This window comes from Salvelinus sp. IW2-2015, linkage group LG27 (genome assembly GCF_002910315.2).
Source record: "Salvelinus sp. IW2-2015 linkage group LG27, ASM291031v2, whole genome shotgun sequence".
Lineage (NCBI taxonomy): Eukaryota > Metazoa > Chordata > Actinopteri > Salmoniformes > Salmonidae > Salvelinus > Salvelinus sp. IW2-2015.
Genome location: NC_036867.1, coordinates 25780072 through 25805759, shown reverse-complemented (window position 1 = coordinate 25805759; position 25688 = coordinate 25780072). Strand labels below are relative to the sequence as shown.

The window sequence follows — 25688 nt, the reverse complement described above, 5'->3', positions numbered from 1 at the left end:
CTCTGTAAGCTGGCCTGCACAATCAATCAACCTACCACATTGCCTAGGCCAATACGTTCTCTCCCAGACTCATGGATATAAAGTTTGGAGCATACGATAAGGTAACTGTAACGTTCGTCTGAAGAAGTGGACCAAGATGCAGCGTGTGGTAGGTTAATCATATTCTTTAATGATAACCAGCAAAACCAAGAAAGAGAAAACCAACGAAACGTACAGCCTTGTAGGGCTCAACATCAACAATACAAGAACAAGATCCCACAACATAGGTGGGGAAAAAGGCAACCTAAGTATGATTCCCAATCAGAGACAACGATAGACAGGGAACCACACTCGGCCATACACAAAGAAATACAAAACATAGAATGCCCACCCCACATCACACCCTGAATAAAACGGCTCTCTAAGGTCAGGGCGTGACAGTAACCAGTCCATCCAGTATGTATAATAATACAGGCCACACTCATAGGCAACTACTTGAATTTGTTTAATTTTGGAGTATAAGCTAGACCAATTATGTACCTAAGACATCTTAAATCATTGTATTTTTTATGTTTTTCTGCAGTGCATAATATTCGGTAGGCTATAAGGCTATGTACAGTTTTTTTTTTTTCGGGTTTGTGCTCATTTATAGGCCTATGCATATGCATAAGCTCTAATAGGCGTATGGGTGTTTTTAATTAATCATCACCTTAGGACAATGGTTCCCAAACCTTGGGGCGAGGGTAACATTTTCAGTCCGGCTTTTAACTTACTCTTGAAAGTTGTAATAGTAGAATGCAATTTCGAAGGTGCAATTTCGAACTTGGGTAGGGAATCATCAGTTCCTCTTGTCATGTTAGTCATTGCACACTATTTATAACTTCTCAGAAATGTCCAGATCAACTAGCCCATGTCAGCTAACTTTTTTTTATTTCGTTTTTTTAGACCATAGATATTGTTATAATGTTTGACTCACTCAAATATCAAATGCATACAGATTTGACATGGCAAATTGTATCGATTTGCAAGAAAATGACCTTTAAACCTACAAAATTCTCTCCACCAACAAGAGTGTGTGATCAGTCTGTGTCATTAATAGTGCTTGTTCCAATAGAAATAGACGTGGCGTGTGCGTGTGCGCAGGGGGGGAAGGGGATGTTCCCCAATGATGAAAGGGGGGGACCGAGAGAAAAAGTTTGGGAACCCCTGCCTTAGGAAGCGATGTCCATTCCATTGTGTTTGGCTTTGAAACAACATTCACAATTACCATGTTTTCTACTCACTTTCAACCTGTTGTTGAGCTTCTTTCTTCAAATTGTTCAATCACATTGAGGTGAGTTGTAAACGAACAATACTGTGTTTGATGTGATTTTCGATTGCATTTGCAATGATGTCAGAGTGGCTAGAGGGACAATAGAGCGCTGAGTACCAGGCTACTAGCGACCTGATGGTCATTAGCGGGTTGGGTACTATCAACACGTATCCAGAGTGCATAAAGAAGATTACCATGACTCAACGGTCACGTGGAATTTGACTGTGGTCATGACCAATGTTCCCTCTAAGCTGCTTAGGAGCTAGAAGCAGAGCTGCCATATCTGTCAGTGTCATCTTACTATATCGTGCGCAGAGAAGCACAAGATTGAACTTCACTCAACTTTCTAGAGTTTTCCCCTTTAGTTAACACAATCAAAGTTTCGCTCTACTGTGGGAATTGTGCTCYAATCAGTGCCATATTGGRCACTTTCAATGTAACATACCGAAACAAAGCAAACTATGCAAGACTTAGTATGCAAAACTAACTGTGCGATAGATTTTCTTGTAGGCAGAGCGCTTTGGAGTAGGATTCTATTGCATTGACAGGCACGACTCAGGCCCGTATCCTACACAAACTGGTGTGCCATAACCAATCAGAGCTGCAGTAGGCCTATATGCAAAAAGCCATTGCCATATGTGGATCTGTGCCATTCACTTTGAACTGGACTGTGTTAATAGCATGAGGGGTTGCGAGTCTATGCGCTTGTTTTGATATCAAAATGAGAGCTGCATGTAGCCACCTGTGCACATTTGTTCATATTCTTTGCTAGTTAGTAAGTTATAGGGGAGTGGTTGCTCCCTACAAGAGCACAAAATGTGTGCATTTCTAACCATCTTTCAAAAGTGAATCAGGTAAAGAGCTTTTTTTATGTCTTAGTGTCACGGGATACTAGGAGTGGAAGGTAGGAGTCAGGCGCAGAGAGCAGAGGGTTCAATGATTTGTATAATTTAATTCTCCGGAAAAAACGGTCACGCCAAACACAGGGTGCATACACACTGACCAACCCAGAACACAGGGCAAACGATCCAGAGGAAAAAACACATCCACAATCGACAGAGAAACCAAAGTAAATCCCGCACAAACCTAAGCGGGACTAACAGGCTTAAATAGACCAAAATCAAGAAACACAAAAAGGAACAGCTGCAACTAATAAGACTAAACTAACAGAAAAGGAAAAAGGGATCGGTGGCGGCTAGTAGACCGGCGACGACGACCTCCGAGCACCGCCCGAACAGGCAGGGGAGCCACCTTCGGTGGGAGTCGTGACATAAAGGGGCAGTGTTGCATTTTGAGATGGTCTTGAATAAGCTAAGAAGCCAATAGGCAGAGGGTAGCATAATTTGTCTATTTCTCTCTAATAATGGCATGCGAATAATAATTRATTTTATTTTGTAAAGGGGTTTCTTGCATCAAACAACACAACATTTTCAGTCACCTCCTTGTCTGAAAGAGTCTCATGGAATGTAAGCCTACATTGAACATCACACATTTGCTGCTACTAACAGAGCAGCTATTTCCACGTTCAAATGTTATGGGATGCATTCTTCTACATTGTTTTTGATGGTAGGCCACTCTCGTAGTCCTACATTATGACCAAATAGCCACAGCAGCCTGATTGGCCACTGTTAAAACTGTAGCTTAAAGTGGGTACAGCCTCAGTGCTCACAGTAAATGCGTGCCGGAAGTTGCACAGAATTTTCAATGTTCAAGTTTGTGCTCAGCAGACCTGAAATATGCTCAATACCCCAAAGAATTGAGGGAACATTGGCCCTATGTGTTCCTCAAGTTCGATGAGATTACTTCCATGAATCATCTATTATTATCACCACAGACAGTGTCGGACAAGGTCATAATCTTCATCCATTGCTCTATATATATAGTGACTAGGGTGCCATTTGGGACTCAGACCCTGGAACAGGATCACTGTCTGAGGTTACAGTTAACTCATTGTTATGTGGCTGCCAACTGAATAGCAGAGCTGAGGGGTGGGGTGTGGTTGGTAGAAGCAGAAGGGAATACAGAGTTCATTTCAGTGAACAATGACTTCCAAAGCCATTATCTTACTGTTTGACTACCTCATAATTGAGCTGATGGAAGTTAGTACAATCAGTTCTCAAGGATAGTTTATAGATGGTTTAGTTTTTTACRGAGTTTGGACTCTATTTTGCCTTGCCTCCCTGACTGTGCATGGGAAAAATAGATTCCCCATCTGTTGTTGTGTGGGCTGTATGAATAATCAAGAAACTCCAGGGATCACAATAATACATTTTCTTTTCTTCTTTTCTCTCTCTCTCTCTTTCTCGCTCTCTCTAAAAACAACAACAACAACCACAGAAAAAGCTGATCACCACACAGAGAGGGGGAATTATCTTACTGTATTTCAAAGTCAAACACCAGCTGGTAGTCGTAGACCGGACAGACAGAAACACAGACTCCCAGCTACAGTAGATCTCTGGCTGCATGGGGAGTTTGTGTGATCCTCTTTGGCAATCCAAAACAAACAAACGGATACCTTGCGTGTTCAGGTACAGTATTTCTAAACTAGCCTGGTCCCAGACCTGTTTATGCTGTCTTTCCAACTCTTATGGTCATTGTCACAGATCTGGGACCAGACTACAGAACTTCTGAACAGTGTGATAGATAGTGATTCATCACTATTGCCTCTTCCTCTAATTCCATGTAGAGACTCTGGCTAGATGGTGTTATATTGGTTTGGGCTTTTAAAAAATGCCATTAGCCTAAAGTATAACAATTCCTCTTTCATAAAAATGTTATAACCACGACAACGCTGTAATGCTGTGGAACCAATGAGCTCCTTCAAAGACCTTCCATTCATAACAGGGTTTACCTGACAGAATTACGAGCTTATTTTTAGCTCTTTCTGCCGTTAAATTATGCACGTCTTTAGTAAGCAGTTGATCATCTCTTTTATCCTGAAAAAGAGGGAAGACGTGTGAGGTGGGTGGGTCTAACGGGTGTCGCAGGTATGAGTATGTGTGTGCGTGTGTGTGTCAGACGTGGCATGATTACAGATTTCAGTCTGAGACAGTAGCCTTGCTTCAGGGCAGGTAGTTTATTACCTGTTGAATCAAAGCTTGATGATGAGTTGGTTATTTGCATCAGCTGTGTAGAGCTAGGGCAAAAACCAAAATGTGCACCCAGGGTGGGCAACTTATTCCCTATATAGTGCACAACTATGGGCCTTGTGGGCCATGGTCTAGTAGTGCACTAAATATTGAATAGGATGCAACCATGGTTAAAAGTTGTGCACTAAATAGAGAATTTGGGATGGTTGGGTACACTGGCGTTGAGAAAACAAAGCAGCTGTCCTGTCCCAACATTCTGCCCTGGACCTTAAACTGCATCCCTGCGCCGCCTTCTCCCACCACCTCAATGCCTCAAGGCGGGACATCGGTTCATTGTGTGGACCAACCACAAAAACCTGGCGTATATCCACACCGCCAAGCGCCTCAACTCCAGGCAAGCGAGATGGGCCCTGCTGTTTACCCGGTTCAACTTTTCCCTCTCCTACCGGCCGGGGTCCAAGAACGTCAAGCCGGATGCCCTGTCTCGCCGCTATAACCCCATGGTTACCACATCGGAGCCCGAGACCATCCTTCCCACCTCGTGCCTGGTGACGGCACTCAGCAGGGATATAGAGAAACAGGTCCGGGAGGCGCAGCGGTTCCAGCTGAACCCTCTGTCTCGGGCTCCGAGGTGGTATTTGTGCCTGACTCTGTCCGCTCCGTGGTCCTGGAGTGGGCCCATTCCTCCATGCTTGCCTGTCACCCGGGTTCTCGTAGGACCCTGGCCTTTGTGCGACAACACTTTTGGTGGCCTACTAGGGTTCSGGATGTTGCTGCGGTTGTCGCCGCCTGCACGGTTTGCGCACAGAACAAAACTCCTCGGCAAGCTCCGGCTGGTCTTCTCCAACCACTGCCTGTRCCTCACCGTCGCTGGTCCCATATATCCCTGGATTTCGTCACGGGTCTCCCCCCGTCTGGGGCAACATTGCCAACCTGACAGTGGTCGACCGGTTTTCCAAAGCCGCCCACTTCATTCCTCTCCCCAAACTACCCTCAGCCAAGGAGACGGCCCAGCTTATGGTGCCACGCGTCTTCCGGCTCCACGGACTCCCGGTGGATATGGTCTCCGAACGGGGTACGCAGTTCTCATCCCAGTTCTGGAAGGTGTTCTGCATGCTCATTGGGTCGTCGGCCAGCCTGTCCTCCAGATTCCATCCCCAGTCAAACGGCCAGTCGGAGCGAGCCAACCAGGACTTAGAGACGACTCTTTGCTTTCTAGTCTCCGCCAACCCTACAACCTGGAGTCAGCATCTGGTATGGTTGAGTATGCCCGCAACAACCCTCCTTGCTCTGCTACGGGTCTCTCGCCCTTCGAGTGTTCCTTGGGATTTCAGCTGCTCTTCCCCGAGCAAGAGGAGGAAGTCAGCAACCCCTCTGCCCAAATGTTCCTCCGCCGTACCTGGAAGAGAGCCCGGGCCGCTTTGTTGAAAACCACTTCCAGGTATAGGCGACAAGCGGAACACCACCGGACCCCTGTCCACGCTATCTGCTCGGGCAGAGGGTATGGCTCTCCACCCGGGACCTGCCCCTCTGGGTGGAGTCCCGTAAACGTTCCCCCATTTCATCGGCCTGTTCCTCATCTCTAGAGTCATTAGCCCCACTGCTGTTCATATTTTGTTACCCCGTACCCTCCGTATTCACCCTACTTTCCATATGTATCAGACAAAATGTATCAATCCTGTATCAGCCCTGTAGTCTAGGCCTAGACACTGTACTGTACAGTATATCTCACAGGGCAGCCAAAGCCCAGGCCCCCTCCCCCCACCCTCTCTAGCCAGACTTAATCAACAGAGAGAAGCTGATGTTACTTACAAACAATATTCACATTTTTCATCTCTTAGCATGACAACAGTACCCCTGGTACTGACGATAGACAGTGGCAGCTTGAAGGGCTCTCATTGTCAAAGACAATGGAGAGAAAGATTGCGTTCCAAATGGCACTCTATTCCCTATAAAGTGCACAACTGTCGGCCAGACCCCTATGGGCTCTGGTGCACTCTGTAGGGAACTGCGTCCCATTTGGGATGCAAACAGAGAGAGTGCTAGACATTTTAGCCCTTTATCCCACTGACCACGGATAACTGAAAGCCAATTTAGACATCTGTCGACCACTCTACGTGTGTGTTTGTGTGTTTGTGTGTGTGTCGACAGTGTCCCAGGGGAATCTTCACTCCTCTCTTAGGATCCCAGAGCACACTTTGTTTTCAGGCCGGAGACTGTCCTCCTCCAAAAATATAGCTATCCTCCCTCAGTCAGAGGGCCAAATGTGTTGTACAGATGCAGGTATTTCCTCCWACTATGTCACGCACCATTCAGGTCTTCCTATTGGAACCAGGCCTAATCTATAAATATACTATTTGGCTAAAGGGCGATCAGGAGTTGGTCCAKACAGTGTTCAATCATCATCACAGCAACTTGCTGCTGCTATCCCCCTTCTGGGACTGAGACTTCAAAGAGATGGAGAATTCACAGATGTAGATAGCCACTATATCTCCTATTGATGTGTCTGACATGGCAAGGGAATGGGAAATAGGGAATATGAGGATTATTCTCTTATTTCCCTGTCAACGTAAGAACGCTCAAAGGATGCATGTCTGTCCTTCTATCTGCACGCACACACACAAACATACACACACACTAGCCTTACAGAGAGCAGTAGTAATGGCGTCTTTTTGTCYGCACTAACTCCGCCATGGCTGTTTGCCAAAGCCTATGGGGAAACACATTTTTMGGGGGGGATTGTTTTTGGATAAATGCCGAAAATATTAAAAAAATGTAATCCTGAAATAAAGCTGAAGCATGTCAATCAAAGACAAAATGACAAAGTTACCAAACACTGGTAAATACAGGCTTAGGAGATCTTATACATTTTGTTCTATGAGATAATCTTCATCAGCTAACGTCCCTTTTTGTGAATTTTGAAGCATTTCTGTAATCAAAACAAGCACATAAAGCGCATAAAGGCTTCATAATTCATGAAGGTCATGTTAACTGATAGATCTTATAGAACAAAACATATAAGAGATCCTWAGTCTGTGTTAACCTCAGACCTTATTTTTGGCATTTATCCCTGAACCCCATTCTTTCACTATTAATTTCCCCCATAGGAATGGCTGAACGAACCAAAGGTAACTCATTTCAGTTTTTTAGGACTACAAGCTCTATTACTAGAATGAGAATCTCCAGGATACTGCCCTGCTACTTATCTCAATAGATTGAGAGAGGCAACATTAAAATGGATGACAAACCAACGTTAGATATCGTAGATATATTTTATCTAAATAAATAATAGGCAGAAATATGCCCGAGATATCAGCCCGTCAAACCCCACCCACATCATGAATAGCTAATATAACGTCTATTGCAAATTGCATTCAGATAATGAATTAAATAAATAATGAATTGATTATATACATCTAACAGGCGTGTGAGATGATGATTTGTGCCGTGCTGCTGTGAGGGTGCCARTAACGATGGGGAGAGATTGTTGTTGRTCCTGCTGCTCCCTCCCTCCGACAGGCTTAATGAAATGAAGAATTCCAGTCTTTTAATAACACTTGTTATAATTACACTTCTCTCTCTTCATGAGRGCAGGGAGGGCATAAGTGAAGCAGCAACGATTTCATGAAATTATAAATTACACACTATACCAAACTCGGAATTCACTCTTTGTTACCCTAGAAACAGATGTGCCACGCTTCGACTTATCTGCCATTTGATTGGCTGAGGAGGGAATTGGAGCGCCCAACAGAGCATATCCCCTTTTTATCCAGTTTGTATTTTACTGCTAAATAAAATGATATAAATAAATAAGAAAACCTCAGACTAATCAATACTATATTGAGCATTCTGAACTATTCCAAAATCGTTGTTCTACTGCTCTGGCATCAGCACAGCGCGAGAGTGACCATTTAGAGTTTAATTACAATCTGAAATGACTAGCAGAGTTAGGAGAGAAAGTCTATGAAGTCTACTTGATTATTGGGAGTAGTATATGAAGTGGCAACTGTTAAGCAGTGCAGAACAGAACAGAGCAGAACAGAACGGCCCACTTGGTTTTAATGGCTGGTTTTAGATTTGGGTATGTCATTTATAGCGAAAATTGAAAAAAGGGGCGGATCCTTAAGAGGTTTTTAAATATGTCCTCATTAGCAAAAAGAGGCATTCTAAACAGATTTTCACAGGATTAAAGTCTCTCGGGACACATTATACTGCATCTAGAGTCACTGGAAAAGGAAAAGACCATAGTATCTACAGTATGTCTTATAAACTACTTATCCTTCCATTTACAAGTTATTATTGTCACGCCCTGACCTTAGAGATCCTTTTAATTCTCTTTTTGGTTAGGTCAGGGTGTGACTAGAGTGGGCAATCTATGTTTTCTATTTCTTTGTTGGCCTGGTATGGTTCCCAATCAGAGGCAGCTGTCTATCGTTGTCTCTGATTGGGGATCATATTTAGGCAGCCTTTTCCCACCTGTTGTTTGTGGGATCTTGTTTTTGTGTAGCTGCCTGTGAGCAGCCCATAACATCACATTTCGGTTTCTTCTGTATTGTTTTTGGTGAGTTTCATATTTATTAAACATGTGGAACTCTAAGTACGCTGCGCCTTGGTCCATTAATTCAACCAATGATCGTGACAATTATTGCGTCTTGATTGTTGATGAAACTAAGCCATAGGATCTCTATGTTCATAAAGGCCTTTGCATGCTTCAGAACTTGGCTAGGCGAAACGAATGAGTATGTTCGCATACTCCCTTAAAAGAAGGTTGCTTGAAAAATTTGAAATAGCAGCAAAAGCACTGTTTGTCCATCTTGAGATGTCGTAGACAGTATACACTTCCTCAAAATGGTCAGATAACTCAAGATATCTGTCAATCATTTTGACGTTTTTGCCAAGGAGATCTAACTAAGATGTTTGGTGCAGTATCTTGCAAGTGGAAAAATTTGCATGAAAACGAGTCGTCTCTCGTTGAATGACAACAAACACTTAATTGAAGAATCCCTACTGTTGACCAATGACCGATGAAGGTGCATAGACTTTGGCTCTCGAACTTCGGCTTGCTTCAATATTTTTTGGTGTGTGCACGAACAGCTCGAAAAAACCCTTGCCGAAGAGCAAAACAAACAAAAACATCACAAAATGTTGTCATAATACGTGAACGCTGTTCCGAACTGTTTCGGATGGGAAGCAAGCATACGCCTTAACTCTCTGGTCAAACTCACAGGTTATTCCAGACATGATAAGACCTATGACAATGTATACATGACTGTTTACAGTATGAACGTGTGTTCTGTCGATCAGTAACCTCTCTGTCCCATTGACCTACTACTGCATCTTAGGGCTTAAGTGTGGAATTTCCCCTCTGAGAGACTATCAGTGTTACACAACTGTCTGTCCCATCTCCTATACAGGAACTGCTTCAGGAAGTAGTCTGGGACGGGAGGGCATTTTGGTTTGCGTCCCAAWTTGCAACCTATTCCCTATATAATGCACTACTTCAGACTACTTTATAGGGAATAGGCTGTTATTTGGGACACACAACATGGGTTCCTCTCCAGTACAATGGACCCCCGCCAGTCCAAAGACCCTCCTCCCACTCACCCACAGAGCACAGAGCCAAGGCCCCTCTCCACACACACACACCCACACACACACGTACGCAAAACACACACACACAAATACACACTCCCCTGCCACTGATTCAATTAGTCTGCAAGGACCAACAGGGGCCCTTAGGACAATATTTTCATAGCAATAAGGAAAACCTTGCTTATGAACCTCCTCATGTAAATATTTGGCTGCAGGTCGAATCTATTATAAGGCCCCCGAGGATTATATACGTATGGTCTGGCCAAACTTTTAACTTTTAAGCGACGTGGGGATGGATTGTAGGACCTAATAAAATAACTAAAATATGGAAAAATAAGTCTGAGCATTTACAAGGCCTGGAGGCTTTTAGGTTCCTAAATCAAACATGCTCAGAACTGTGCATAGGTATTAGTGTATGGTTGGGTCAAGTGGGGTTGTCATGTCAACACAATAACAGGTTCCAGTGTATGTGACATAGTCATGCCCTTGGGATCAGAGACTCAGAAACTCAGAGCTCCAGTCTTTTCATATAAAGTTCCTTTTCTGTGAATGATAATGCCAGATATTCTAAAATGCATACTCTAGTCTACAGTATAGCAATAGCAAATGATAACAAAGTTATGTGTGTGTGAGTGGATGTGGTGGATATGTCCCCTGGGGCAGTCACCACAGCGGATGACAGGATGCCAGCGATTATCAGGTAGGAGAGGAGAACCACAGAGAGAGAGAGAGAGAGAGAGACAGAGAGCGAGAGCTTTGTGGAGTGTTTGGAATCCACAGCTAGCCTGGAGTTCCATCAGACATAAAGCGGAAAGTAGTCAGATTTCTGGATCACCTTAAAGGATTTACCCAGCATGCCACAGGGGTGTCCACAGAGGACACAGTCAGCAGACAGACTCCTGGAATTGGACCAGGAACTAGAAAGTAGGAAGGAGTCACCTCTACTGTAGTCACCACTCTGAATCAGACTGTGTCTGAGTCTGAATTGGCACCTATTCCCTATGTAGTGCACTACTTTAGACCCTATTGTCTATGTAGTACACTAACTTTGACCAGGGCCCATGCCACTACTTATTAACCTATTCCCTATGCAATGCATGCCTTTTGACCAGAGCTTTATGTAGGAAATGTTCAAAAGTAGGGAATAAGGTGCCAATTTGGTGATTCAGCTTATATAACACAGTCAAAAAGCCTGCTGTTGTTTTGTCTCCAAACAGCTTTGGGTAAATTGACTTTGGAGAAGTATTGCTCACAGTATTGCTCATAAGGTATATGACCTTTTTTCTGCCATAAACACACACACATTCTTCTCATTAGCCATCTCTGTGACAGTCTGTGACATGTTGGGGATCCATGGTAGTCCCATGTGGCTCAATTGGTAGAGCATGGCACTAGCAACTTTAAGATTGTGGGTTTGAATCCTGCTGGGGCCATCCATATCTATATGTATGCACTCATTGATGTACAGTATGTCTCTTGGGATAAAAGCATCTGCGAAATGGCATATATTATATATTGCTTTGAGGTTACGGCTCAGACCATACCTGTATCCACTCCTTGTTGTTGTCCTCTCCTGGTGTCCATGCGTTCTCGTAGTAGTTGAGTCTGGCTCGCTCCGGGGACCAGCCGGGGTTGTACTGAGAAGAAGCTACGATCTGCTCTGATGCTATCTCCCCCGATTCCATACCTAATGGGTCTGTACAGTTAAAATCTGAGAAAGAGAGAGAGAGAGATTGTCGAGACACTTTAGTCTACATTTTTAGCTGAAAGCACCATCCAGGCCAGAGTACACATCAACTCCCAAAACAGAGCTGGTCCCTGAGGATAGGGACACTCAGTGGCAGGGTCCGGGCTGGCACTCTGGTGGCCGGAGTAAAGAGCCACATCAGCGCCGCCTCAGAAGATACCCGCTTCCTCTCCCTCGCTCTCGCCCACCACACACATAATGCTTTAATGGACGGCAAGCACAGTGGAACTGTGGTGCTACATCAAGACATAAAGCTTTATTCATAAAACATTCAGTGTAGGGCTAAGTTCACTATTGTGCATTAAAGTGGAGCRAGTAGTTTTTCATTGGAGCTGGTGCTGGTTCATTCCTCCTTCAAAGCTCCCTGTAGGCAGTTTGTGTTTCGCACATGGTGCAAATATCCTAATATTTTTGGCCTGCGGGATTTTAAGGCAGATTTAGTGTCAGTGTTCTGGGTCGTAAATTCTCCCAGAATGCCCTGTACCACCCAGGATAGAGGGTATTTCCTTGTTTATGTTGACATGGTGCAGTCGGCCAGGGTCAGCCTGAGTGAGTGAGTGTGTGTGGGTGTCTGAGTGAATGTGTGTAAGTATACGACTACCGGCAAGGTCAAGAGGTGAACTCCTCTTCTCTCCATACTACGTCATTCCCCAGAGCCCTATGTGTAGCAGGGGTGTCTGGACGCTGACCATATGACCCCAGGGGTCAGACCCTGGCACCGGTTGACCCTGCTGTCTCTAGTCACCCACCCTGTCACACACACATTCAGGCAGGCACATTGCGTATACCAGCGCTGTGCAGCGTCCCAGAGACTCAGGTCTGAAAGGCTTCAAGCAGATGGAGGGACCATCTGTGTTAGCTCATAGACAGTCCCCTGACTGCTGCACACCCTATACTGTACACACTAAGAGAGAGGAGAGAGAGAGAGAGAGAGAGAGAGAGAGGAGAGAGAGAGAGAGAGAGAGAGAGAGAGAGGAGAGAGAGAGAGAAGAGAGAGAGAGAGAGAGAGAGAGGAGAGAGAGAGAGGAGAGAGAGAGAGAGAGAGAGAGAGAGAGAGAGAGAGAAGAAGAGAGAGAGAGAGGAGAGAGGAGAGAGAGAGAGGAGAGAGAGAGAGAGAGAGAGAGAGAGAAGAGGAGAGAGAGAGGAGAGAGGAGAGAGAGAGAGAGAGAGAGAGAGAGAGCCGAGAGACGCGAGAAGAGAGCAAAGAAAAAGCACCCTAGCGGTGTGTACACCTAGCGGTCAGGTGTCACACCCTGATTGTTTCACCTTTGTCTTTGTGGCTTGTTCACCTCCAGGTGTCGCCCATCTTTCCAATTATCCCCTGTGTATTTATACCTGTGTTCTCTGTTTGTCTGTTGCCAGTTTGTCTTGTTTTGTCAAGTCAACCAGCGTGTTTTTTCATGCTCCTGCTTTTTCCTAATCTCTGTTTTTCTAGTCCTCCTGGTTTTTGCCTGCCCTGATCTTTGTCTGCCCTGACACTGAGCCCGCCTGCCTGACCATTCAGCCTGCCCTGACCTCGAGCCTGCCTGCCACTCTGTACCTCCTGGACTCTGACCTGGTTTATGATCTCTTGCATGCCCGTTGTTTATAATAAATATCAGAGACTCAAACCATCTGCATCTGGGTCTCGCCCTGTATCATTATACAGGGAGAGAAGAGAGAAGGCAAGCCTGCAACACCTTATCACCCCTACATCACCCCCTCTCAACTGAAGTGTAAACTCAGTAAAAAAAAGAAACAGCCCTTATTCAGGACCCTGTCTTTCAAAGATAATTCGTAAAAATTCAAATAACTTCACAGATATTCATTGTGAAGGGTTTAAATACTGTTTCCCATGCTTGTTCAATGATCCATAAACAATTAATGAACATGCACCCGTGGAACGGTTGTTAAGACACTAACAGCTTACAGACGGTAGGCAATTAATAAGGTCACAGTTATGAAAAACTTAGGACACTAAAGAGGCCTGCCTACTGACTCTGAAAAACACCAAAATAAAGATGCCCAGGGTCCCTGCTCATCTGCGTGAATGTTCATTAGGCATGCTGCAAGGAGGCATGAGGACTGCAGATGTGGCCAGGGCAATACATTGCAATGTCCGTACTGTGAGACGCCTAAGACAGTGTTACAGGGAGACAGGACAGACAGCTGATCGTCCTCGCAGTGGCAGTCCACGTGTAACAACACCTGCACACGATCAGTATATCCAAACATCACACCTGCGGGACAGGTACAGAATTACACCAGGAACGCATAATCCCTCCATCAGTGCTCAGACTGTCCGCAATAGGTTGAGAGAGGCTGGACTGAGGGCTTGTAGGCCTGTTGTAAGGCAGGTCCTCACCAGACATCACCGGCAACAACGCCGCCTATGGGCACAAACACACCGTCACTGGATCAGAAAGGACTGGCAAAAAGTGCTCTTCACTGACGAGTCGCTGTTTTGTCTCACRGGGGTGATGGTCAGATTCGTGTTTATCGTCGAAGGAATGAGAGTTACACCGAAGCCTGTACTCTGGAGCGGGATTGATTTGGAGGTGGTCAGGGGCGGTGTGTCACAGCATCATCGGACTGAGCTTGTTGTCATTGCAGGCAATCTATACGCTGTGCGTTACAAGGAAGACATCCTCCTCCCTCATGTGGTACCCTTCCCGCAGTCTCATCCTGACATGACCCTCCAGCATGACAATGCCACCAGCCATACTGCTCGTTCTGTGCGTGATTTCCTGCAAGACAGGAATMTCAGTGTTCTGCCATGGCCAGCGAAGAGCTCGAATCTCAATCACATTGAGCACGTCTGGGACCTGTTGGATTGGAGGGTGAGGGCAAGGGCCATTCCCCCCAGAAATGTCTGGGAACTTGCAGGTGCCTTGGTGGAAGAGTGGGGTAACATCTCACAGCAAGAACTGCAAATCTGTGCAAGTCCATGAGAGGAGATGCACTGCAGTATTAATGCAGCTGGTGGCACACCAGATACTGACGTGTTATTTTGATTTTCCCCCCCCCCTTTGTTCAGGGACACATTATCCATTTCTGTTAGTCACATGTCTGTGGAACTTGTTCAGTTTATGTCTCAGTTGTTGAATCTTGATTATGTTCATACAAATATTTACAAATGTTAAGTTTGCTGAAAATAAACGCACTTGACAGTGAGAGGAGTTTACAAGTGTTATAATATGTAGGGGTAAAAAGGAAAAGCCATGGATTATACATCAAAGGGCGTATTAATAAATAACTAAGAGTACAAGTCTGAACCACAGTGGATGGAAACTGTGATTGACTGGATCTATCTAAACTCTCAGGTTGTTAGCAGCCAAATGCATAAATAGGTAAGTAGGACAGACGTCAAATGATGCAGTAACTTAATGAGTTTAGTCTTTCGATAGTATTTGTCCCTATCAAATACATGTAATAATGGGGCTTAGTTTTCAGTGAGAGATTATGTTATGTTTCTGTTGCCGTGGTACTGAGCTGTAAGGACTAGAGGGACTAGTGACACAGGCAGTCATTGCGGTATGTGACCGTGCTCAGGCTCTGTGTGAGTCTATCTAGGGACCTTAGCACACATGCATATCACTACTCCCCACGGGGGACCTAGAACCATCTGGAATGATTAGTGTTTTATTTAACACCAGCTATCGCCATAATAACCCGACGGGGTGCGTGGGGGGGTGCATCGGGAGGAAGGAGGTGAGGGGTTGACTGGGTGAGCCTGTGGAAAGATTTACTGGCTTCAAGGTGGTTGTGTTTCGCAAATTAAATGTTTAGTCAGAGCATTTCTAAAATGGTGGTCATGGGGGCCAGGCCCTAGGACGATGATGATGCTGTGTTAGTGGCTGGGACACTGTCTGTCTGGAGAGGCTGTCTGTCCGCCCCACAGTGTCTCTACCACTGCTGTGTTAAAGTCAGGCCTCATAAACTGAGGGAGATTGCGCGTGCCTTGTAACACGTATACTTAATGAAAATACCGGGAGCTGTTGATGTAATAACTCCCTTTAGTGCCACATTAAAGTAAATGTGTATAGCAGTGGGACAGGGACCACCCCTTGTGTGTATGAAGGCATGTAATGGTACCATTTCACCCTATTGTATTGACCCGAACCAAACTCTGCTTGTTCGAATATTTTATTTTCACGTTGTCTCTTTCAGTATGATTCCAGCAAATGTGGTGGATGCATAACCAGGCCAGCTAAATCCAGCTTGGGTTTGGCTACAGATGTAGGATCTTAATTAATTTGATCACTCTTTTGTTGCTGAGAATTTTCCCGCACATGAGCTTCATGATTTACATAAATTCACTGAAAACCTGGACTAACAAATGGTTATATTAACAGTATTGCATTTTTCACGTCGCCTAATTTTGGCCAGCTAATAGCCCAAACACTGATTAAGCAACACTATGGACAAAACGTTTAAATCCTTTTGCTGCAGGATTATTTAGCTGTGACAATTCACGTCAAATTAAATTCAACACTGCAGTTGGCGCTCTAGTAGCATGAATTCCCTCTAGATTGTTTCTCTGTCCAGTTTGCCAATCAATGATAAACAACACTCACCCTCTGGCACAGTCCGCTCCAACACAGTGAAGTTGGCAGAGAAGCCCTCCTTGCGATGCACTATCGGTGTTTATTGTCATGCCAGATGCCCGTGTAGGAGATGATACGACCCGGGGTTCTGACCACAGTACCGCCCAATGTACGGACCAACTGCAGAGGGGAGGGAGAGAAACAGATGGAGAGGAAGAGAGAGGGCGGTGGAAGTAAAAGAAGGAAGGAGATGTGACGAACGAAGAGAGAGAGATTTGAGGTGGAGAAGGGGGGGGGCAAGAGAGAAAGATCATCAGTTACCAAGGTAATAACTGAAGATGGGAGTGTGTGTAGAGTTAAGAGCTAAGTCAGGATTTGCTTGCTGTAGATCTGTTACATGGGTGTTCATACACGGTACAAAAGCTGAAGAACAGAAGCACATCCAGGTWCTTTCCGCAGGTGCTGGAGTTGTAGGCAAACTCATGGAAAACAGAAAGGAAAACGCTGCATACTGGGAGCATGAGCTGTAGTGTTTTTGGCCTCCCAAGTGGCGTAACGGTCTAAGGCACTGCATTGCATTGCTAGAGGCGTCACTGCAGACCCTGGTTCGTTCCCAGGCTGTGTCACAACTGTCCGTGATRGGGACTCCCATTGGGCGGCGCACAATTGGGTTAGGGGAGGGTTTGCTGGGGGGGTAGGCCGTCATTGTAAATAAGATTTTGTTCTTAACTGATTTGCCTAGTTAAATAATAATATTAAAGTGGGCAGCGTTTTCCTTTCTGTTGTTCATACAGAGTAAACACAACCCCCTCATGGGCAACCCTCGTGAAGGTAAAACTCCCCCACATGCCCACAAAACACGTAGAGAGAGAGAAGAAGAAGAAGAAGAAGGGACTCCTGCTTAAGACAAGGCAAAGTCGAGGCTTCTGTCTGTTTTACACCAGTCATAAATTCCTTGGCCTTTTTTTATGTGATGGTTTAGTGTGGAGCTGGGTATGATCTGGCCACTAAGACCAAACAAACAGAGACAAGGGGAAATACAAGGGAATGTCAAAAGAAAAGAGGGCAATAAAAGTGAACCCAGGAGCTGATGCCATATTGTGTCTATGAGTGTGTGTGTGTGTGCCTGCGTGCTTACATGGCTGTCTGTCTGTGTGTGTGTCTGCCTACCTGCCTGTGTGTGTGTTCCTCTGTCTAGATGTTAAGCAGGTCTGGAGGCCTGGTGCTTATCTATGATTAGTACGCCTGTGATCAGTGGCAAGTGACAGCCTGCTGCCCTCTAAACACATCCCCTCGCTTTGACATGCCTCTTACAGCCTGGCCTTACAACCAGAAACACAGATGAAAGGGAGAGAGGGGTTAGCTAGGGTGTGGGGCTGATGGCTCAGATTCAGCATCATAACACAGGAGGGTTAGGGTTAGCCATCTCCTAGAGTTTCTGCATGACTCAACGGCTCTGCTGTGAACTCCGTGTCTCTGCAGGAGGTCTCTATGGTCCTGGGGGATGCGAGAGGAGGGTAGATGGAGGAAGGGGGAAGAGAGAGGAAGGGGAGGAGAGAAGCGGGGGAGGTTGCCACAGCCACACTCTCTACCCATCTCAGTCTGCCTGAGACGGGGGAGAAAGGGAGGAGGGAGCGAAGGAGGGAGAAGGAGAGAGGGGGGGAAGAAGGCGCGACTCCCCAGGCGCTACATGGGAGTCCTCATCCTCACCTCACCCTGTCTCACCCCCTCATCGCCCCCCTGTGGTGAGCGTACCTCCAGCCTTCCGTGCTAATGCATTATTGATCCAAAAGGCACCACAGGTACTGTGCCCAGCCCTCATCAGACAGGGCCCGACACACCCCAGCCTTCCCTTTATGTCTTCCCTGTCTCCCCCATGGCCTTCCCATGTTCCAGGTCCGCTCTCTCACACTCAATTACTCTGGATGAGAGAAGAGTGTTATTTTGTTATTTTCTAGACCCCCCAAAGACAATAGAGGAGACACTGCTGTTGGTGGCTATTTCTTCTCTTTGTTTTCAATGAAACATTATATGCTCTTAGACAGTAACATGAACCCTTAGTCTGAGAGTGTTGTAAAGTAAAAGTTTCAGAATTTCATACACAGCATAAACTTGTGTTCCTAAGAGAGTTAGTCTCATGGTAAAAGTCTACATTGTTGATCACAGATGTCAGTTTTCTGAATGCCTTTCACGAGTGATGKAAATAAAGGTGATAATAATGTGAAAGACTGAGCCCTCAAGGTCTTCACAGCTTGTTTAATCAACACTGTTCATTTTAGAGAAATGATAAACCTCCCACCTACATGGAAAACCTTGCAACACTTTTATATGAAATACCTGAGCCAAGCCTGGCACTGTTACAAGCCACTTTAACCTCTAGAACAGTGTTTCCCAAACTTTTTATAGTCCCATACCCCTTCAAACATTCAACCTCCAGCTGCGTACCCCCTCTAGCACCAGGATCAGCGTACTCTCAAATGTTGTTTTTTGTTGCCATCATTGTAAGCCTGCCACACACACACTATACGAAACATTTATTAAACATAAAAATGAGTGTGAGTTTTTGTCACAACCTGGCTCATGGGAAGTGACAAAGAGCTCTTATAGGACCAGGGCACAAATAATAATATAATAATAATCAAGAATTTTGCTCTTTATTTATCTTACATATAAAACCTTATTTGTTCATAAAAAATTGTGATTAACTCACCAAAGGTTAATGAGAAGGGTGTGCTTGAAAGGATGCACATAACTCTGCAATGTTGGGTTGTATTGGAGGGGGTCTCAATCTTAAATAATTTTCCACACACAGTCTGTGCCTGTATTTCGTTTTCATGCTAGTGAGGGCCGAGAATCCACTCTCACGTAGGTACGTGGTTGCAAAGGGCATCAGTGTCTTAACAGCGCGATTTMCCAAGGCAGGATACTCTGAGCGCAGCCCAATCTAGAAATCTGGCAGTGGCTTCTGATCAAATTTCACAGAACCGCTTGCTGCAGAAGCAGGGCATGAAAGGGATAACGAATCCAGTTGTTTGTGTCATCCGTTTCGGGAAAGTACCTGCGTAATTGCGCACACAGCTCACCCAGGTGTTTCGCTATATCACATTTAACATTGTCTGTAAGCTTGAGTTCATTTGCACACCAAAAAATCATACAATGATGGAAAGACCTGTGTGTTGTCCTTGTTAATGCAGACAGAAAAGAACTCCAACTTCTTAATCATATCCTCAGTTTTGTCCCGCACATTGAATATAGTTGTGGAGAGTCCCTGTAATCTTAGATTCAGATCAGATTATTCAGGCAAGAAAAAACATCACCCAGATAGGCAGTCGTGTGAGAAACTCGTCATCATGCAAGCGGTCAGACAAGTGAAAATTATGGTCAGTAAAGAAAACTTAAGCTTGTCTCTCAATTCAAAGAAACGTGTCAATACTTTGCCCCTTGATAACCAGCGCACTTCTGTATGTTGTTAAAGTGTTACATGGTCGCTGCCCATATCATTGCATAATGAAGAAAATACACGAGAGTTCAGGGGCCTTGCTTTAACAAAGTTAACCATTTTCACTGTAGTGTCCAAAACGTCTTTCAAGCTGTCAGGCACTCCCTTGGCAGCAAGAGCCTCTCGGTGGACGCTGCAGTGTACTCAAGTGGCGTCGGGAGCAACTGCTCACCACTCCACTGTCTCCCTGTCATGGCTTTTGCGCCATCAGTACAATACCAACACATCTTGACCACAGAAGACCATTTGATATCACAAAGCTGTCCAGTACTTAAAAAATATCCTCTCATGTTGTTCTGGTTTCCAGTGGTCTGCAGAAGAGGATGTCTTCCTTAATTGACCCCCCATGAACATAACTGACATATTCCAGGAGCTATGCCAGGCCCGCCACGTCTGCTGTAAAGCATATAATTCACTGGCTTGTAATTGCAGTAATTGTTTCAAAACATCTCCTGCCATGTCACGGATGCATCGTGAAACAGTGTTGTTTGATGAAGGAATTGTCTGTATAGTTTTTTTGGCCTTTTCCCCCAGCATTGTCCCAGCCATATCCACGGCAGCAGGAAGAATTAAGTCCTCCACAATAGTATGGCGCTTGCCTGTCCTAGCCACTCGGTAGCTCACCATATAAGATGCTTCTTGCCCCTTCATATTATATCTGTTGCTTTTATACATGTCATACTACTCGAAAGTCGTCTTTATTCTCGCTCAAAAACCGCCCATGGCTTATTTTTCAAATTGTCATGTTATCTTTCTAAATGTCTGCGCAAGAGTGAAGATTTCCCACGAGAGAGTAACGGTTAATGTAATTGGATGTTAATTATTTGACTAGGCTACCTGTATTTGACATTGTGTTGTTATTTCGCTGAACACTAGATGGTTTAATTGTATTTTTGGCAGTGAAACGAGGCTACTCAAGCTAGAAAAAAACCTCTGAATCACATTTTTATTTGCCGTACCCCCGACGGCATTGCATACCCCAGTTTGGGAATACCTGCTCTAGAAGAAACAACAGCTAAAACCCAAACCCATACAAAAGGGTTATTTTGTTTCTGGACACAAAAGTCCACTCCTGACCGATCAATCAACAGTAAGGTGGAGTAACACCCCTGTCTACATACGTACCATGGCCTCCTCCCAACTGACAAACATAAACAACTCCACAAACACAACTCAGGAAGGGAGTATTAGGAATTATATATTATCAGAATTAGGACATGTTTGGCATTGAGTTAGGACAACTAGGCTACGTGTCCTGTCCACATTCATCGCCCTATTAATATATATTAAATGTGTTAATATTACCCTACTGTATAATACTGAGAATGCTAACAAAGATACTAGCAATATCTGACTAGATGTATGACTGTGACTCACCTCCAGGGAAGCCGTCCCAGATCTCCAGCCTATCGTATCGACAGAAGACCCCGGTGGGAGGGGTGGTGTCAGGCTCAAGCTCGAAGCTCTCGAACTCCAGGATGATCTCGTACATCTTGGGGGCAAAGATCATGAAGGTGCAGTCCAGGTTGTTAGGATACTTCTCTGGAAAACCAGGTGACTTTATTACCCCATTGTTAGATGTGAAGTTCCTGGAACATTCCGGACCTGAGAGGAGGAGAGGAAAAGAGAGATTTCTAATGTATTTATTTATTAAACCAGGGAAGTCGCATTGAGATTGACATCTCTTCTGCAAGTGAGACAGGAGGAGAGCCACAGGGAACACACTGATTGAATCAATGTTGTTTCCACGTCATTTCAATGAAATTACATTTACCACATTTCTATCAGCATGTAAAATGTACAACGACTCTGGACCACCTATACTCCACACACAGAGATGCATACAAAGCTCTTCCTCGCCCTCCACTTGGCAAATCTGACCATAATTCCATCCTCCTGATTCATGCTTTTAAAGCAGGAAGCACCAGTGACTAGATCAATAAAAAAGTGGTCAGATGAAGCAGATGCTAAGCTACAGGACTGTTTTGCTAGCACAGACTGGAATATGGTCCGGAATTCTTCCAATGGCATTGAGGAGTACACCACATCTGTCATTGGCTTCATCAATAAGTGCATCGATGACGTCCACCCCACAGTGACCGTACGTACATACCCCAACCAGAAGCCATGGATTACAGGCAGCATCCTCACTGAGCTAAAGGCTAGAGCTACCGCTTTCAAGGAGCGGGACTCTAACCAGGAAGCTTATAAGAAATCCCGCTATGCCCTCCGACGAACCATCAAACAGGCAAAGCATCAATACAGGACTAAGATCGAGTCATACTACACCGGCTCTGATGCTCATCGGATGTGGCAGGGCCTGCAAACCATTACAGACTACTAAGGGAGGCCCAGCCGAGAGCTGTCCAGTGACACGAGCGTACCGAACAAGCTAAACTACTTCTATGCTCACTTCGAGGCAAATAACACTGAAACAGGCATGCACCAGCTGTACCGGAAGACTGTGTGATCAGGCTCTTCGCAGCCTATGTGAGTAAGGCCTTTAGACAGGTKAACAAGGCCACAGGGCCAGACGGATTACCAGGACGTGTACTGCGAGCATACGCTGACCAACTAGCAAGTGTCTTCACTGACATTTTCAACCTCTCCCTGTCTGAGTCTGTAATACCAACATGTTTTAAGCAGACCACCATAGTGCCTGTGCCCTAGAAGACTAAGGTAACCTGCCTAAATGTCTACCGACCTGTAGCACTCACGTCTGTAGCCATGAAGTGCTTTAAAAGGCTGGTCATGGCTCACATCAACACCATCATCCCAGAAGCCCTAGATCCCACTCGAGTTTGCATACCGCCCCAACAGATCCACAGATGATGTAGTCTCTATTACACTCCACACTGCCCTTTCCCACCTGGACAAAAGGAACACCTATGTGATAATTCTATTCATTGACTACAGCTCAGCGTTCAACACCATATTCCCAAAAAACTCATCAATAAGCTAAGGACCCTGGGACTAAACACCTCCCTCTGCAACTGGATCCTGGACTTCCTGACGGGTCGCTCACCAGGTGGTAAGGGTAGGTAAAAACACATCCGCCAAACTGATCCTCAACACAGGGGCCCCTCAGGGGTGTGTGCTCAGCCCCCTCCTGTACTCCCTGTTCACTCATGACTGTACAGTCAGGTACGACTCCAACAACATCATTAAGTTTGCCGATGACAAAACAGTGGTAGGCCTGATCACCAAAAACAACGAGACAGCCTACAGGGAGGAGGTCAGAGACCTGGCCATGTGATGCCAGGAAAACAACCTCTCCCTCAACGTGATCAAGACAAAGGAGATAATTGTGGACTACAGGAAAAAGAGGACTGAGCACACCCCGATTCTCATCGACGGGGCTGCAGTGGAGCAGGTTGAGAGCTTCAGGTTCCTTGGTGTCCACATCACCAAAAAACGAACATGTTCCAAGCACAACATGACAGTCGTGAAGCGGGCACGACAAAACCTATTCCCCCTCAGGAGACTGAAAAGATTTGGCATGGGTCCTCAGATCCTCAAAAGGTTGTACAACTGCACCATTGAGAGCATCCTGACTGGTTGCATCACTGCTTGGTATGGCAACTGCTCGACCTCCGACCGCAAGGCACTACAGACTGTAGTGCCAACTCCCCAGTCCATCACTGGGGCCAAGCTTCCTGACATCCAGGACCTCTATACCAGGCAGTGTCAGAGGAAGGCCCTAAAAATTGTCAAAGACTCCAGCCACCCTAGCAATAGCCTGTTCTCCCTGCTACCACACGGCAAGTCGTACCGGAGCACCAAGTCTAGGTCCAAGAGGCTTCTAAACAGCTTCTATCCACAAGCCATAAGACTCCTGAACATCTAGTCAAATGGCAACCCAGACTATTCGCATGAACCCCCCCCCCCCCCCCCCCTCCCCTCACACGTGCCACCTCTCTGTTGTCATCTATGCATAGTCCAGTAACTTTAATTAACACTCTACCTACATGTACATACTACCTCAACTAACCGGTGCCCCCGCACATTGACTCTGTACGCACGCCCCCTGTAATATATTGTTATTTCTTTTACTGCTGCTCTTTATATGACTTGTTACTTTTTATGTCTTATTCTTATCCATATATTTCTTTAAACTGCACTGTCGGTTTAGGGGCTTGTAAGTAAGCATTTATTCACTGTATCTACACATGTTGTGTAATTTCGGACCGCATGTGACTAATGAAATTTTGATGGAATTTTGAATGTCACGCGCCAGTTGGGAGAGAAAGAAGCAGTAGAGAGAAATCAAAGAGATGAGGAAAGACAAATCGAAGAAAGAGGAGAGAGGAAAGAGACGAAAGAAGGTTGATAGCTGATTTGATTGTGTCTTGTTTTTATGTTTGGTCTTGTTTGCTGAGGTATTCTCTTGTGCTTTGTGATGCGTTTGGTGATGGAGAAGCTCTGTGAGCCAGCTGGCGCTTTAAACAGTGCTTTATGGCCCTGAGAGGGAGACCACCTTGAATCTGTTGTCCATTCATGTCAATGGGCTGCTGATACACAATACACGCCGTCTTTCTCATCTCCTCTCTCTCTCTGACTGTCTTATTCTTTGTCAGTCCTTGACTTTCGCACTTCTTTATTCTTCTCTCGTGTGTGTGTGTTGAATCTTTGCTGCTGCTGTAACATCTGGCCAGAGTGATTGTAAAACATCATGAAAGGCCTCAATCACCAGCACGGGACTGAATAAACATGCCCCCCCCCCCCAAAACCCCCCTCCCCAGCCATGTCATTACGCATCTGTGTGACATATGAGAAGTGCTTAGAGAAAATTACATCCTCAAAGTTGAGGCAAGGGGGGCTGCATACACACACATACACACAAGCATGCACACACTCACACCCGTTTTATGTTTTATACCAGCAAGTCAAAACATTTACTCATGGCTCCCTGGAGAAGAGGCTTTCAGCTGATTAGGGAACTGAGCAGATTTCACACATTCATCACTTTACACTGCATCATGGCCAGATGAGTATGATTTAACAATATGTGAACCGTGGCAAGAAAAATACCCAAAAATGCATAACAAAGATGTACTATACTTCAGCTCAAGAGACAGAGAACATAAAACAGTGAGTCTCAGACATTCAATTCAGAGRCAATTGTCCTATTGAATGTATCTTAGTTATTTTTTGATGAACTATGACCATTAGTGGGTGGAAATGAGCAGCGGATAATGTTATGTCCACGTTATTCAGAAAACCATCCTTTCCATGGGCAGAGGCCAATTGAGGCAGAAATTGTGGGAGAGCCATCAACCAGACATCTATGGCAAGCTTGATGGAGGCATAGAGCTTAGTGTACCAGTGTAAAAGCCCATGCAGCTTGAGTGAATGTGGCTAACTGTTTTTCCCCTGTCATTTAGTCATCTGCAGGCATCTCGCTGGGCCTCTAATTCAGGACCACTTCAGCCTGTCTGACACACTTTGGAAAGGAAAGTGGCTTATTTCTTTTCTTTCTTTTTTGAAGGGAAAAGGGGGGGGGAGTAGAGAGAGAAAGGAAAGGCAGGAACACCAGTTCAGTTGGACTGTGAGGCAAGTTGATATTTAGTGCTGCTCTGAAAGCTACCGATTCCAAAACAGCGGGTCTGTCCATTCATTCTGCAGTTTTCCTCCTTTTTCCTGTTTGAAAAACCGTAGACCAGAAAGACTTTTCTAAAATATCAGGGCCAGGGATGTGGTCGTCCAGAACTTTGTGGGCCTCCACAGACTAATCCCAGGGATGACTGAGTTTGGGAAAAGAGGGAGGTTCAGGGGCAGACAGGTGTGTGTGTCTGTTTTTATTTATTTATTTATTTKACCTTTATTTAACCAGGTAGGCTAGTTGAGAACAAGTTCTCATTTGCAACTGCGACCTGGCCAAGATAAAGCATAGCAGTGTGAACAGACAACACAGAGTTACACATGGAGTAAACAATAAACAAGT

General features: G+C 45.2%; 1 protein-coding gene across 1 annotated transcript in view; it reads right to left on the bottom strand.

Moving 5' to 3' along the window:
• Positions 1-25688, bottom strand: part of LOC111953206 (neuropilin-1a-like) — a 111228-nt gene that overhangs the window by 36416 nt on the left and 49124 nt on the right. The window contains 3 exon segments of the mRNA XM_023972327.2: positions 11517-11683; positions 16276-16425; positions 21122-21349. Of these exon segments, the coding sequence (XP_023828095.1) occupies positions 11517-11683; positions 16276-16425; positions 21122-21349 (545 nt within the window).